The sequence below is a fragment of the Triplophysa dalaica genome, chromosome 11, assembly GCF_015846415.1.
Source record: "Triplophysa dalaica isolate WHDGS20190420 chromosome 11, ASM1584641v1, whole genome shotgun sequence".
NCBI lineage: Eukaryota > Metazoa > Chordata > Actinopteri > Cypriniformes > Nemacheilidae > Triplophysa > Triplophysa dalaica.
In genome coordinates this window covers 14,489,796-14,505,395 of record NC_079552.1, presented here as the reverse complement: position 1 = coordinate 14,505,395, position 15,600 = coordinate 14,489,796, and the positions used below count along the sequence as shown (strand labels likewise).

The window sequence follows — 15,600 nt, the reverse complement described above, 5'->3', positions numbered from 1 at the left end:
AGAAGTTGAAAAACTACTAACACTACCAACATTTTTTTGTAAATAGGTTCATTTTGTTGTATTATATTATTTTTTCTTTTAGTGTACACAATTCATGTCATTTTTGGCCTGGCATAATGAAAAAGACCTACTTTATTGGTCTGTATCATAAACTTTCTGCTTTGATTAGTCTGATACCTTCAATTTTTCTCATTAAAATAGTTTCAAGAAAATGTCTCAAAACAACCATGACAAACCAAAGAAAACAATAGAGTCAGTTTCAGACAGGTGTTGATACAGATTTTATTAAAATGCAGAAATACAGATGATGTGCTGAACCTACACATTTTTTATGTCATATCATAAGCAAAGGATTTCAATGAGATCTCTAAGTTTTCCTTTTTTCTTGATACTTTTGCTTTATTGGGTTATTGTACGATCAATCCACTGGGTGTAATGGGAGATGATAGTGTAGAGACCAGGCTTTCTGCTGGAACCACATTTTTTCCCTCCATTAGAGGTTATGCCCACCACTACACCCTTGTACAACAAAGGACCCCCAGAGTCGCCCTGTAGGAGATGCATAAAAAGACATAAATCATAATGGGAACTTGTAACTTTTTTTGAGCGCAGTATATACCTTTGTCCCAAAAAAACTTACATCACAAGTGTCCTTTTTGTTTAGTGCGGCACACAGCATGTTGTCTGTGAACTTAGCTCCATAGTGGTCGCTACGACCACAGAGCCATCGTTCCTTGACAGTGATGCTGAGCTCTTGCAATTTGTCGGGTCGACCCCCCATGTTATTCTGGGAGCCCCATCCGCAAGTTTCCACGGCAGCACCCTCCTCGGGGTTGACCCCTCCGTCCCTTTGGAATTTTATTGGTTTCACAGCGTAACTCTCTGTGATTGCACTTCCAAGCTGTCAATAATGAAAATAATCCAGACAATCTGCTATGAAAAACAGTACTGCCCTCTCACAGTTGTGTGAACCTTTGGATTCAAATGCATGGGTTTACATAGTTTTTCATGCAACTCTTAAAAATAAAGGTTGTAGTGAAAAACGGTTCTTTAGATTATAAAAAGTAACATATACACAGTTAGACAGAGCTTAGTTTTCCTATGCATGTAACAGGGACACCATACTCACTTTTAGCAGAGCAATATCATTGTCATAGTTGCTAATAGTGAAGTCTGGATGGTTGTAGACTGCAGAGACATCAAACGATTTCTTTGTGTCCTCATCTTCGGACAGCGAGTGAGCACCCAACACAACCTTAACACCTGAATCCCTCCTATATTAAACAAGAAAAACAGGAAATGCATCATTCGGTTTAGAAAGAAAAAAACAACATTTTAATTCAACAGCCTCATTATGAAACAAGAGAGTGAAAGATTTACACACTTGGCACTGATTTTTTTTTCTAAGCTTTTGGTCATCGGACCCGAGCGGTTATCTTACGTACCCGTTCTGAAAGCAATGCGCTGCACTCATGATCCACTGATTGGAGATCAGAAATCCTCCACATTCATGTTTTCCATTCCACTGAAGTGAAGCCATGTAAGGATGAGAGTTTGCCACTGCCTCCTTTCCTCCTGTGATGCATTCACCTACACAGAACAACATCAACAAAAAATGTTGCATAAGGAAAACTGATCAAAATATAACAAAGATGTTTTAAATCATATTGAAGAATGCATGCATGGAATATGAACAAAATACTTTTAGGAAAATAGGAACTGTATTACTCACCTGGTAGAAATGCAGCACAGAGCAGAACTAAGGCAAATATCCCTTTTATCTGATTCATAGTGAATGATCACCGTCTGTTTACTTCTGAAACTAAATACCAGCCTGTGCTGGCTGGGCTTTATATAATGCCCAAGAGGGAGAATGAGAAGGGGTGGGTGTTTCTTGAAATAACATGTTTAAACATGCATTCTATTCCTAAAAACATACCAGTGATGGAAAACAGGAACATGCTATAAATATTTCTGTTCGATTTAGGATCTTGAGACATGAATCTCAAATTTATTGGATGAAACATACTGTCATGAAACTCGGTGGAGACAGGGCAAGAGAACCCAATTGCAGGCAGACAAGATGATGGTGTGAAATAAACAGATATTTTATTTACAAAAGGACAAAACAAAACCCACGTGGGGAAAACAAAACAGGATAAACTATTTACTAAAACAAGGACACGCACTAACTAAACTAAGAAAATAAACACTTAATACACACACTAAACTACACTTACTGGACACGTGGTTAACAGTAACTTGGAGCACAAGGTCATAAACAACAGGATACAAGAACTTTAACCGTAACATTCACAGAGACTTTCACAATGAAGCACAGGACAATGAACACAGGGTTTTTTAAAGGGGAGACAGAGGATAATTACCAGGAACAGGTGCTGGGGATTAAACAGTAATGGGAATGTTACAAGGAAACGAGATGTCGGGAAACACTGACGAGACACGAGAAAGAGCATGCCAAGCCAAACTATAAAGCCATGTCTTTCTCACACAAAACCCAAGGCAATGCCATGACTCCACCGCTAGACCAAGAATAAACATGACATGATGGTGGAACCATGACATATACATCTTATATAGGCAAATTATAAATATAGAATACTTACTAACTAGTAGTTTGAAGAAAAAAAGATTAAATTCGTTACTGTATGAAATGGATTTTTTTTTTTTTTTAAGAAACAGCACATTTTGACAAAGGATCTGAAACAGTTGCAGGCTTAAAAGAAGGAATCATATGGTGTCAAACTTGTGTTATTCCTGCAATTAATGCAGGCATGTCATAAATTCAGATAGTGAATGCATCATTTTTCGTTTTGTTTTGCTGTCTTCTCTGCACTGCCGCATTCGTCATCAGAATTTAAGACACAGTGCATCATTTGCCGGTATGCAATCTTCTAGTGTACACACGGCTGATGGATAATGCAGGTTAGTCATTAAAGTTTATAAAGTTTTAATTATGGATATTTGTCTTAAATGGATTGATTAGCTTCAGAAGGCCCTTACTAACCTAATTTCCCTAATATAAACTACAATCTTAGATTCGGCGCTTAGCGTCTGTATCATGGCTCTCAGCCTGCCCTTAGTTCTTTGGTTGGACGCCTGGTGCGGAGGTATATCCGACGGAGTACAGAAGCGAACTGAACTGAAATTGAACGGAAGTAAGAAGTCTGAAGTAGTCAGGCTACTTATTCTGTGCCAGAATGACTCTGCGCTGTACTTGCACAAAAACAGAAGTGAACACAAAAACAGTGTTCAACACTGTGTTATTTTTAAAGTATATGAAAATCAGCTATGGCTCTACTCTGTGTCCCTTGGGGGCTTGGCCCAGTAATGGACGCTTGCAGCTATATTTTCTAAGTGTGTTCATGTCACATTTAGCATGGCATTAAAAGGACCTCATTTATAGGTCCGTGTGATAAACTTTCTGCCTTGTTTATAGTGGGATGCCTTCATTTTTCTCATTAAATAATTTGAAGAAAACATCTCAAAACAAATCATGATAAACCAGAGAAAACAACAGTCAGTTTCATACAGATGTATCAAAGAAGATTTTATTAAAATTCAGAAATACAAAAGATGTGCTGAACCTATGAAAATGTATTAACAATATACAGTAATAAGCACTTTTAAGCTTAGCTTCCTATTTTTCTTGAAACTTTTGCTTTATTGGGTTGTTGTACGATGAATCAACACAACGTTCTATTTATTCAACAAACAACTGATCTGTATCACTTTCATTTCGCTTTCTTCCAAATATTTACATGATATATTTTGTCATGCTTAAACTCAGATAAATAGAGAATAAAACATAAATGTTTGTGCAGAGTGCAAACAAAAGAAAGATTAGAATAATGTTTTGCTCATATTGAACACCCACGTATTGTATTTGCTTGCATTCCTATGGAGGTGCGCAGATGTCTCTCATAGATGACGGTTTCCTCTTTAGATCATATCTTCTCAGAGAACTAATCCATAAAAATATCGATGAAGGTACTTTGTTCCACAGAAACATTCCCTGTCCTCTCTTGAATCTACCTTAATGATAACTTTTTTGCTTATACAGGCAAATGAGTTAGTTGTTAATGAAACGGTATCCCCGAAAAAATTAAAACATTTTCCAAAACTTATTCTTCCCACAATAAACGTATAAAGTATAAGTTAAACATTTAATTCAAAATGTAAAGTGTTTTGAAATATGTTTTATTATTTTACATAAACAAATTAGAAAAGGATTGCATGTCTAAAAAACACACCCCATTACATATTACATACATAAGGATATATTTACAATTCCTTGACATTGTAAGCCCTAATGTTGTTTGTACTCCAACAATAAGGTTTGAATTCAAGTGCAATGAACTTAAAGGTCATAGAGGTTTTAATACATTTTAGAATAACTAATGTTTTCAGTAAAAATTGTTTTCTATGAAGTCATCGGCTTTGGTAAACGTGAGCACATCTTATTTTTCAACAATAAAGATACGTCAGATATGCATTCTCACGCTTATTTCTGAACCAAGTTCATTCTATGATTGACATAGACTCAGCATTTTGTATTATTTTGTAGTTGTAGATGTATTGTTAAGTACATTATAATCAAAATCTGAAAGAGATTTATTGCCAAGAATTGAGAGACAAATTACATTTGACAAAAAGGACAATATTAGACCAAAAAGGCAGTATATTATATATACAGATGTGCTATATACAATTTATACCGCGTTAAATACAAGTGATGCAGGGGAATGTAGATAGCTATTATATCAATAACATACTGTATGTATAATAAATATGAGTATATAAAGTTGTGTATTGCACATGTTTTTATTGCACAGTAGAACATTTAACTGATCACTAGGTAGATGGCCTCTGTAGCGCCGACCAGATGGCAGAAGTTCATAGAGAAAGTGTTCTGGGTGTGAGGGGTCCAGAGTGATTATGCGAGTTCTTTTACTCACTCTGGATGAGTACAGTTCTTGGAGAGCCTGTGATTCACTCAGCAGTCCGGACTGTCCATTGTAGTCTTCGGAGGTCAGATTTTGCTGCTGAGCGAACCACGGTCAGCACAGGATTTTAGACAGGCTGGTGAAACACCGTCTGGCCCTGGTTCCTCTCTTTTGTTTCCTCAATACCTGACGCACATTTTCTTCACTGATCTGAATTGCAGAAGGGGAGGAGAGGGGGGTTGTTGGAGGTGTCGATGGGTGTGTAGAGAGGTTGTCAGACCGGATTTTTTTTAACAGTAAATTTACAGTAAAACTCTTTAAGGTCTTCGGAAAGCTGCTGATTTGCCTCATTGTTGGGCGATGGTGTCTTGAAGTTTTTTATGTCTTTTGGGACTCCACACCGAGACAGGGTCTTTTGCTGAAAACTGGTTTTCCAGCTTTTTAGTGTAGCTCTTCTGATTGACTCCAGGCCTGATATAAGATTCTGTCCCCACTCCTGTAGGCATCTCTTGGCCTGGAAAAGCTGTCTGAGTTTTGGTGTGAACAATGGTTTGGCATTGTTAAATGTTAAAAATGTCCTGGTAGGAACGACATGTCCTCACAGAAACTGATGAATGATGTTACAGTCTCTTAGGGGTCGTCCAGATATGTGGCAGCAGCTTCAAAAATACTTCAATCACTCCAGTCGAAGCAGGGTTTTAAGGCCCGCTCTGCATCGTAGGTCCATCTCTTTACAGTCCTAACTACTGGCTTAGCAGATTTAAGTTTTTGCCTGTATGGGAGAAGAAGTACCAGGCAGTGTTCAGAGAGTCCTAAAGCTGCTCTAGGGAAGGAGCAATATGCATCCTTTATTGTGATATAGCAGTGGTCCAGAATATAATTGGTGGGGCATGTAATGTGATGTTTGAATTTTGGCAGTTCACATGTACGTTTTGCATTATTAGAGTCTCAGAGAATGATTATAACAGAGTCCGGGTGTTGTTTTTCTGTGTCTCCGATCTTATCAGCCAGCTCTTGTAGCACGGCACTCACGTGGGCTTGCGAAGGAATGTGAACACTTACGAGAATGAACAAGAAAAACTTTTGCGGTGAGTAGTTCACATAAAACCTAACTGAAAACTGGTGACATCTATTATATATTTTATTTCATGGTTTAGTAATTAACATTATTTGAGAGGTAACCCACGCAGTTTGGACGTTTTAACATATGTGACCCTGGACGACAAAACCAGTCTTAAGTGTCAATTTAGATTTTTACATCATCTGAAAGCTGAAGAAATAAGCGTTCTATTGATATATGGTTTGTTAGGATAGGACACTATCTGGTAGGACAAAAACTGTTTACATAGCTGGAATCTGTGGGTGCAAAAAAAGCTAAATATTGAGAATATAGCCTATGAAGTTGTCAATCTGAGGCACTGCAGGCCATCCACTAACAAAAATAATGTTTTTATACATTAAAGGTAGGAAATTTATAAAATATCTTCATGGAACATGATGTTTACTTAATATCCTGATGATTTTGGGTAAAAAGAAAAATCCGTAATTTTTACCACTACAAGGAGTGCCTGCATCTAATAACAGAAAGGTCTGTCTCGGTTGATGAACCAATCAAAATGTGTAGAACTAGGTGGTGGGTTACCCATGCTTTGACATCAGCCATATGCGCAATCATCCGTTCATTACTGTTCATTTAATGTAATCCGTTCATTACATTAAATGTTGCTAACATTTATAGAAACAACATTCTTTGTGTCCTTCAAATAAAGTCATGCTGGAGAAAAGTTTCGGCTGCAATGGAGTTAAGTGACACAGCGAAATGTCAACATGTGATTTTTAAAGAGTCTTTCAAATACTGCCGTCTGATATTGTGATTTATATTTTGCTGTTAGTAGATGCATCTCTGAAAATGTTATGATAATGAGACGCTGGCTCCATATAATTTTAAGAGCAAAATGCATGGTTTATGTTTCACTAACAAATGAGTCATGACAGACAAAGATGATTTGACACAAATGCCTTGAACTCTGGTTTCCCTGGAAACAGACATTTTGCTTGTATGATCAGTTCAAATACCATCAGAAATTAATCTGTTTACATTTGCCCATTTCTAGAGCACATCATCAATAATTTGTAGATTTGTGTTTTGCTTGAAATAATATGAAACTGTTGTAATTGCCTAGATAAAGTCAGTCTTTATTAAGTTAGATTACAGCATCTGTCTTGTTTTTTAGGGAGGAAAATATATTTGATACACAACATTTTTGTTGTTGTTGTTCATTCTCTCCTTTGCTTACTCCAGCTTTAATCTCCCTAGTGGCATGTCCTTGTAAACTAACGGTACTGTTAAACATACTGTTTTGTGTTGACAAAATGTTAATATGCTCGCCTACTTGTAAATTGCTTTGGATAAAAGCGTCTGACAAATGAATAAATGTAAATAAAATCTAAATAATATGGCCGCAAGGGGGCGACAGAGACAAGGTTATGAAGCAATCTGAGGATTTCTAGATTACATACAGTACTCCTTGACTGTAGAGGACTTTAGACACAGCCAGTGTAAAATATATATATATATATATTTACCAACATCTACTGTACAACTAAACCTATAAATACTAAAGCTGACGAATAAACAACCCATAAGTCAAACCCAAAAACAGCAAATAAGATACACTCTTTGTGTCCGTTGTGTGATTAGGTAGTGACCAGGCCCTATCTGCTTGGGTCAGATGTAAATCTGTACTCTGGCATGCATAAGTGTGATTGACAGAAGGAAGTATCTCTTGCCTGGAGAAGAAGAGAGATGCGCTATAAGAACACATACTGTAAGCATAATTTCCATTTTCAGTTTAGTATCTTTTAAAAATGTTATAGTATCCAGAGACACTATTTTACTGCTTGCAATCTTTAACTTTATAGTATAATATTACAGAAAGTGTATATGGACATTATAGACTCATTTATTTGTGTGTGCATGTGCGTGTGTTTGTGTGATATGGGGTTACCCTAGAGGCAACTATCCTCTTTTAACACATGTAACGGATAGGAAATAGTTTTTCCTCTTTAACTCACCCTCTCGCACAAACCCTAAACACATATCTTCATATAGTTATCTACTTCGATTTCTTCCAATTTCTGTTCATTTAAATGTGATTTTTCCATCTCTTTTTTGAACATTTCTTACTTTAAATATGCCTCCAGAAAAAAAGTTGCATTCTTTTATCTTAAGGAGGAGACATTTATCTGTCCCTTGTCTGACCTGTCACTGGATGGCCAAGAGAGGGTCACGACCGGACTCGGTCTGTCACTGCAGCTAATCTGAGACTACATTCTGTTAGTCCGGGAATAATCCAACAGATTATCAGAAACCAGAGAGATATTTCCCCAATCCTTATAATTTTAAAGCTCAAGGCCTCTTCGGAGACCCCCACTGGAGAGAATATTCTTTGCACAAGGTGGTTGGAACGTGAGATTAGGAAGTGATTGTTCAGTCTTTCTCAGCTCTTGTTCCCAGTAAAGATATCATGAAGCCTAAAAATGATACATAACCGAGTACACGTCATCCACACAAACGCCTCCCTCTTAAACCAAACAAACATACAAACTCCCATCCCACTAAGGCCATCTAGTGAGTAACATTACAGTTTCCTAATGTTCATCGAAAAACCTTTTTGAATGAAATTGATTTATGTTTTTGCTTCTTTGGTGAAGGAGATAACGTATTTACGAAATGCGCTCTGTAGCGCAGTTTGTCCGTTTAGGGCTACTGTAGAAACAACATGACGAATTCCATGTAAGGGGACCTGTGGTTTATGTGGATGGAAATAACTCATTCTAAGGTAATAAAAAAGAACCATTTGACTCTGAACACATAGTTATGTACTGTATATTATATTGCATTTCTGTCATGAGATCCTTTAAGGGTGAGGAAATGATGACAAAACATTTTTTTGGGGGGGGGCGAACTATCCCTTTAATTTAAACTAACATATTTTTTTCCTATTTTACCCAACCACGGGTTGAAACAACCCAGCCTTCTTTAAGAGTGTATAGGGGAACATGACATCCATGTAATTCACATTTGATTTGAAGGTGAATGGTAATCAAATAATCTGTTGTCTTCACAGAAGATAGTAATTATGTAACTGGCAGGTCTCGGAGGCCTTGAAGGTTTTCTGTCTGGCACGGCTTTATCACACTCGATCAAGACGTCTCTTTACCGAACATGAATGATGGTACAATATGTTGCCATAGTTTCCTGTGTGGTGCGAAGAGGATTTGCGCCTGCACCTGTGGCCTCTGGCGATATGAGAAAAAGGAAAAATTGTTCTTGGCACAAACAGTGGTTGAGACCTGTCGCACGCCAGACCCTCTTAAGACCACACACAGGTGTATGTGTATGAGCGTTTCAATGTGTGTGGTCTGGTGCGGCAACAGTAATCAAAAGTGGGAGTTTCTATGCCTTTAGAGATATTACTTCTCTTGTGTTTAAATGTGATGTCCCCACCTCTCCATCCCTCCATGTACCCCCCCATCTCATCTCATGTTCATCTCTGGAGAGTTTCCAGTATAAGGGATTATTGTTAAATTCACATAATCTCCAATGTTTCCTCGAGCGAATCTGACTTTTTGACAATTCACACATTTTGTCTGTCATAATCATTATGTCCAATCTGGTGGCTATAAGCATACAACTCATACAGTGTTGTAGAGCTAACAGTATGGCGATAACAAACAGTAATCTATACGTATTGCCAATCAAACACAACAGACAGGTTCACTAGCAGGTTTGTAAAGTACATATTATTATCCTCATGCTTTTTCCCATGGGATTCCATAATCCAGGTCTTCCATCTTTGTGAAGCATGTATCCGCTCCAGTGGTGGGCCAAGAAAATACTTTGGGGATTCCCAAGATTCCCAGAGTTTAACTTCCTGACGGCCTCACCTTACCTCAAATATTCAACAAGTATTTTCTCACTGTACCTTTCTGTCTCAAGAATTTTTGAAACGCGTGAGAAACATAATAGATTTTAAGATTCACCGCTAGGTTTTTTTATTTGTCTTGTTTGGTGTTAGCCTTTGTTATGGCTTCTTTTAAGGAAGTTATTAACAGTAACACTGACAGAGTTTCAAGTAATAAGGAACAAAAGGCAGTGTCATTTTGTTAATATAGTCACATCAAGAGCAGCTAGTGCCTTTCGTTACTACATAATGAAAACATTTTATTAAAAGTAAAATGCAAATTTGTTTCACACAGTTGGTCACTATAAATATTGCAAAGTGTACATAGTAGCCAAATGAACAGAGGGAGTTATCATTTCACATATTTTAGTATTAGTGGAATGCTGTCCGGCCAGTAAGAAGCCACGGTAGGATTAAATGATAATAATTAGTTATTTATGCAACTTGGGTAAACAAATACTGAATTATTTTAACTATTAATCTGCATTCTGGTTAAGTAAAAATTGAAACAGATTGTATTTTTTGAAGCGCAGGACTTTAATAAATAAGCATAAACATTAATTACTATGTCCATCAGCATCTAAAAGGTGGATCCATAATTTCAATAAAATAGTTGCTTTAAATTTAATTTTTTAAATTTAATTTTTCAAATAATTATAAAATGTTAAATGACAGTTTTAAAAGAGACAGAATAGTGTTTGATGTATACCGTCGTAAAAAAATTAAGAGACCAATTCAAAGACAATTTTCAGTTTTTTGGAATGTACACTTTAGGCATATGTTTGGGCAAATTATTATTTTTGTTTCATTCTGAGAACTACTATCAATATTTCTCCCAAATTTCAATAAAAAAGATTGTTTCAATTTGCATTTACTTGCAGAAAATAACAGAAAAGACAAAAAATAGCAAAAGATGCTCTGTAATTTACAGACCTCAAATACTGCAAAGAAAACTTTCAAAGTTCATATTTCCTTTAAAGGAATACAACAGTAATATTTGTACATGTATGTTAGGAAAAGTGCAAGAAAAATGCATGTGATAATTTTATGTGATAATTGTGATTATCACAGTGTTCATGTGTCTTGTCATGCTGTCAGTATTTCACATTGCTGTTTGATGACTTTATGTCATTCCTGAGGTTTGTTTTGTTAAATTTCAACAGACACTAGATTGGAACGACCACAATACATCTAGGAACGCTGATTTAAATGGCCTCTTAATTTTTTCCAAGGCTGGATATATCAGGTTAAAGACCACATCGATAATCCGCACATCTCTTCCTCTCAATGTGTTATCATATTGCTCTCTGGAGACAGATGACATTCCTGCTAATGCGAGATATTCAGAATGGGGCTTATATTCTCAATTTCTTAACTTTTTCATGACAGCTATTTCTTTCAGACTGAGCTGCTATCTCTTAGAAACGATGAATAGACCCAAGATGTTTTAATATGCAAGGTACATGTTTTTATTTGTCCTATAATGTTTAAAGTAAAATTTCTTTACAAAATGTATGCCTTCTCTTACAGTGGATCACACACACACTGGTGTAACTGGACTAGCCCTTATGGCTCATTATTGAGGAATGTTGTCACAAGAGGTCAACTAGTGTAATACTGTTAGGAAATTTCATAAACGGATGTCTTTGTAAAAACTGACTCCTAAAAACATTTTTGGAGAAAAAAGTAAACATAAATTGTGAAAAAGCCTCGGATCTTCAGAATCTATACCTTTGAAGTGTTAAACATGCTCTTTGAAGCTCAGGTGACAATGTGTGAATGACTGTTTGGGATTGATGTGGACCTGGGCAGTGGCGGAGGGGACCCAGAATCACTGACCCATGGCCCATTTCCACCTAACTCTCACTCAACACTCAAACCACACATCATAACACACATACACACATGCACACATGCACAAACTCCATCTCTTGTTTTTATGTCATTGAGCACTAGCAGCAAAGTATCTTATATCTCATGAGCAGTCCATTTTAGGCTATCAACCTGAGGTTTCTTCCACCGACCTGTTGCCTACTATTCAGAAGGAGGACATCCCCTAACTACACTCACCGCAAAGCGACTAAAGTCAGAGGTATTCACATTCACAGGACGTCTACCTCACTGCCTCAAGCAAACTCTGTCAAGAGCCGAAGCCCATATCCTCCTTCAAATCTGTGACTGACAGGCAGGAATCTCCGAACGGCACTCTCAGACTCTCTGCTTCAAACAGAGACAATAAAAACAAACCAGAAACACAACGTATCATTGCGGATCATTCATGAGTGAGGTGATCTCTTTTATATTTGGCTTTATATTCTCACACTAATTTGTTAACCTTAGTTACAGTTGTCAGGAGCAAAGCTTTTGCATTTAAGGCCTGTGTGTTTGGTTCCTCTCCCCTAGGCTTTATTATGGCTAGACGAGTCAATGTCAATAACTGTCACTTGTCAGGTGTGAGAGCAACATCCATATGCCTTTACCTGCCATGTAATTACAGTGGCAGCAACCTCGCGTGTTGAAAAATGTAGTTCGCCAGTCATGCCAAAAACACGGGACATAGCGTGCCCGACCAAAGCTTGAGTGTTCACCTCATTTTATTTGACATTTAAATTGACTTTTCCATTTATTCCTTATGAAAAAGTAAATATCAGCACTAAGATGTTGACAGTGTTCTTTTATATAGCAATGGGGCTGGGTGGCAAGACCACTGGTTTTTTCACCAGTCTCCTCGCGACCAATCTGTCGAAAGGTTCTCATAACTCAGTCTGCTAAATGATATATGAGAATATTGAAGCAGTTAATTTCATCTTGATGCAACGAAGAACAAAAGCGGTATTGTGTAACGTCATGGGCTGTGTTTTTCTCTGTGGTTTCTCTAACAGAAGGTTCCACCCTCTGAGATATTTGTCTTGCTAAGTGGCTTTCTAGAGATAATACTGAATGGTTAGGAGCCATCAGATGCATGGCATATGCATAATGTCTGATTATTATTACAGAAGCTATGAGTCATTTACATGATCTACGGGTTGATAGTTCCACCTAATGTGATGACTTGAGCTGCTTGTCTCCATGTAAGGAGACCAATTACTGCCGAAATACTTCATTTACATCATCAAACTGCAGATGTAGGGATATTGTTTAAAAGGAGACCACAAACATTCAACAAACTTTGTGTTTTCTCTTCTAAACAGTAAATCCCAAAGCAGTTATTTTGTTTTGTTTCACCACAAAAGACTTTACAAATCCCTTTGCGCTATGTATGTACTGTATACAGCACTGTGGTTGTAGGGAAGGTCATGAAATAAAAACCAAATAAACTCAGTTAAATTTTCAGTACTTTCAAATAAGTTTCAGTAAAATGACTATATCTCTGAAAGATGCTTTATTATTTTTGTTGAACAAGAAGAAAATTATCAAATGATGACAGTGAACTCAAATCATGTTTGTTTTGCAAATAAACAAATATATCAATTATGCAAAAAAAAAAAAAAAAAAAAAAACTACAATACAGTTATTTAACAAACATAAACATTTTAAATGTCTAAATATGACTAATTAGGAAAATAGGAACTGATCAAAAATGCATAAACACTGAAGATCACTGTCCAAACAAATGATAAAGGATTTTTATTTTCAGAAATTACATTCAAAATACATTTTTTCAAGTAAAAATATTTATCAAATATGTTTTAAAATCATATTATCCAATCAATGTGTACCTTGACACACAACAGATTTTGTTTTTTTGTTTAATGTATGTAAATTGAGGATTAATTGGTAACAATCAGAATTCACCTGGAATAAATCTCTGATTAGTGTTCATTTAGCAATGACAGGTTTAGTATTGAGCATGTCTGTGTGTTGTTCTGATTGAATGAGTCACACACCTGAGGTTCCTGTTTTGCTCAGGCCTCTTTTGAGCCTTTCAGCAGCCACAGGAAGCCACACATCCTTCAACCACTTCAACACACTTACATACACACACGCGCGCACACACACACGCACACAACCAAAAACACATTTCAGAACAGTCTGGCACAACTTCCTCTCAACTGACACATTGATGTAGAAGGACTTGTCAAAATAAGGTTCATAAAAGAGAAATATATAAAAAAGTAAAAGTGATCATTTAGATATTGAATATATTGAAATATATTTTTTAAGGTACCAAAAAGATATAAGAATTTTATGTTTCATATTTCTTGTTTGGTTAAAATGGTTTTCATGACTAAAATAGCTACTTGCATGTTTTTAATTTGCCTTTTCAAATAGAAATCAGATTTCAGAAATAATCATTTCAAGAATTTCAACTAGATATTATTTTACCTCAAACATAAAAAACATCAACATAGTAAAAATATGGTGATCACAAAAAATTAAATTAAATATAATAAAAAAATGTACTTGCAAAAATACAAATATATATTAACATAAACAATAAATAGGTGAGATAATGTCCCTTGATATGAATGCTTTAATTGATGTCCACAGTTAAACACACACACACACACACACACATTTTTCACATAATTCACAGACTGCCGGTAAACATCTATACAGAGTCTGTCCGTCGACAGTGCAGGATTGTTTTGTTTGAACCCTTCTCCGCCTGCTTTGATTTGAGCTCTTTGTTGTTTTTAAAGCCTCAGGTTCCTCATTGCATCATCTACCATCATCCATGAGACAGAAAAATATCTCTTTCGTCATTTGTGTCTTTGGAAATTTGCATATTTTCTACCTGCACTTTCAAAACGACTCCAAACTTTCAAGACCATTACTTTTTAAAACCAACAGACATGTTTTCAATTGAACTCAGCAGCTTTCTGAAGAATCTCTGCTCTAACTGCTGTAAACAAACATCTTAAACATATCTAGACAGGTGTGTATTGTTTCATTTCATCTAATGATGTGATTCAAAATACATCATTTAATGTTATAAGTGAAATAAGTCTGACAGTGAAAGTCTGTCAAATAAAGACTTCATGCAACCATACGAATGTCAGCCAATAGATGAGACATAGATAATCCACTTTATTTTATTTTGGTGTTACATTTTAAAATTTACAAGCTTTGCCTTTCATGATTTAATATATACTATGGTACCTACAGTACATGAAAAGTGTTCTTAATGTTCAAAAGTGCGTGTTGTAATGAGCTCATGAGATGTGTAATTCTAGAGATGGATACACATTTGATGTTAATGTTGTGCATTTGCGCTGAGTGTGATGTGAGGTAATTGCAGGAGAATTAGGCCCTTTTATATGGCTGCCATATTGTCAACATGGCTTGTTAAATCACCTTTCCACTCCTCCGCCACTCCCCTCCAATTCTGTCATTCTCTCCCCCTCTTCTTTTTCTTTTTCATTTGTTCTAATTCCCGGGCTGGCCAGGTCTTGCCTGGATTTGAGCAGTGCTGGGTTTCAAAGGGGTAAGTGACACCTTACCTGTAATTTTATGGTTTCACTGCACCTGCCTTTGAAGTCTCAGACTGGAGATGTATGTTGTGTGTGCGTTTTTTCAAAGGTTGCTGAAGAAAGATTTTTAATGGAGCCCTAAGACTTTAAAATGGCACTTCAGCTCATAATGAATTATTTTCAAAAGGCCTTTATACAAACACACAAAAAAACGTACAGATTTTATAGCAGCAATAGCAGACTTTATACAGC

At 36.4% G+C, this 15,600-nt stretch overlaps 1 protein-coding gene across 1 annotated transcript; it reads right to left on the bottom strand.

Moving 5' to 3' along the window:
• Nucleotides 1-257: 257 nt before the first annotated feature.
• LOC130431820 (complement factor D-like) lies at nucleotides 258-1,863 on the bottom strand. The gene is made up of 5 exons (XM_056761020.1): nucleotides 1,733-1,863; nucleotides 1,446-1,590; nucleotides 1,130-1,274; nucleotides 641-901; nucleotides 258-549 (listed from the first exon to the last, which is right to left on the bottom strand). Exons 1-5 carry the CDS (start codon nucleotides 1,788-1,790, stop codon nucleotides 400-402), a joined length of 759 nt encoding a protein of 252 aa, XP_056616998.1. The 5' UTR covers nucleotides 1,791-1,863; the 3' UTR covers nucleotides 258-399.
• Between the last annotated feature and the right edge of the window lie 13,737 nt (nucleotides 1,864-15,600).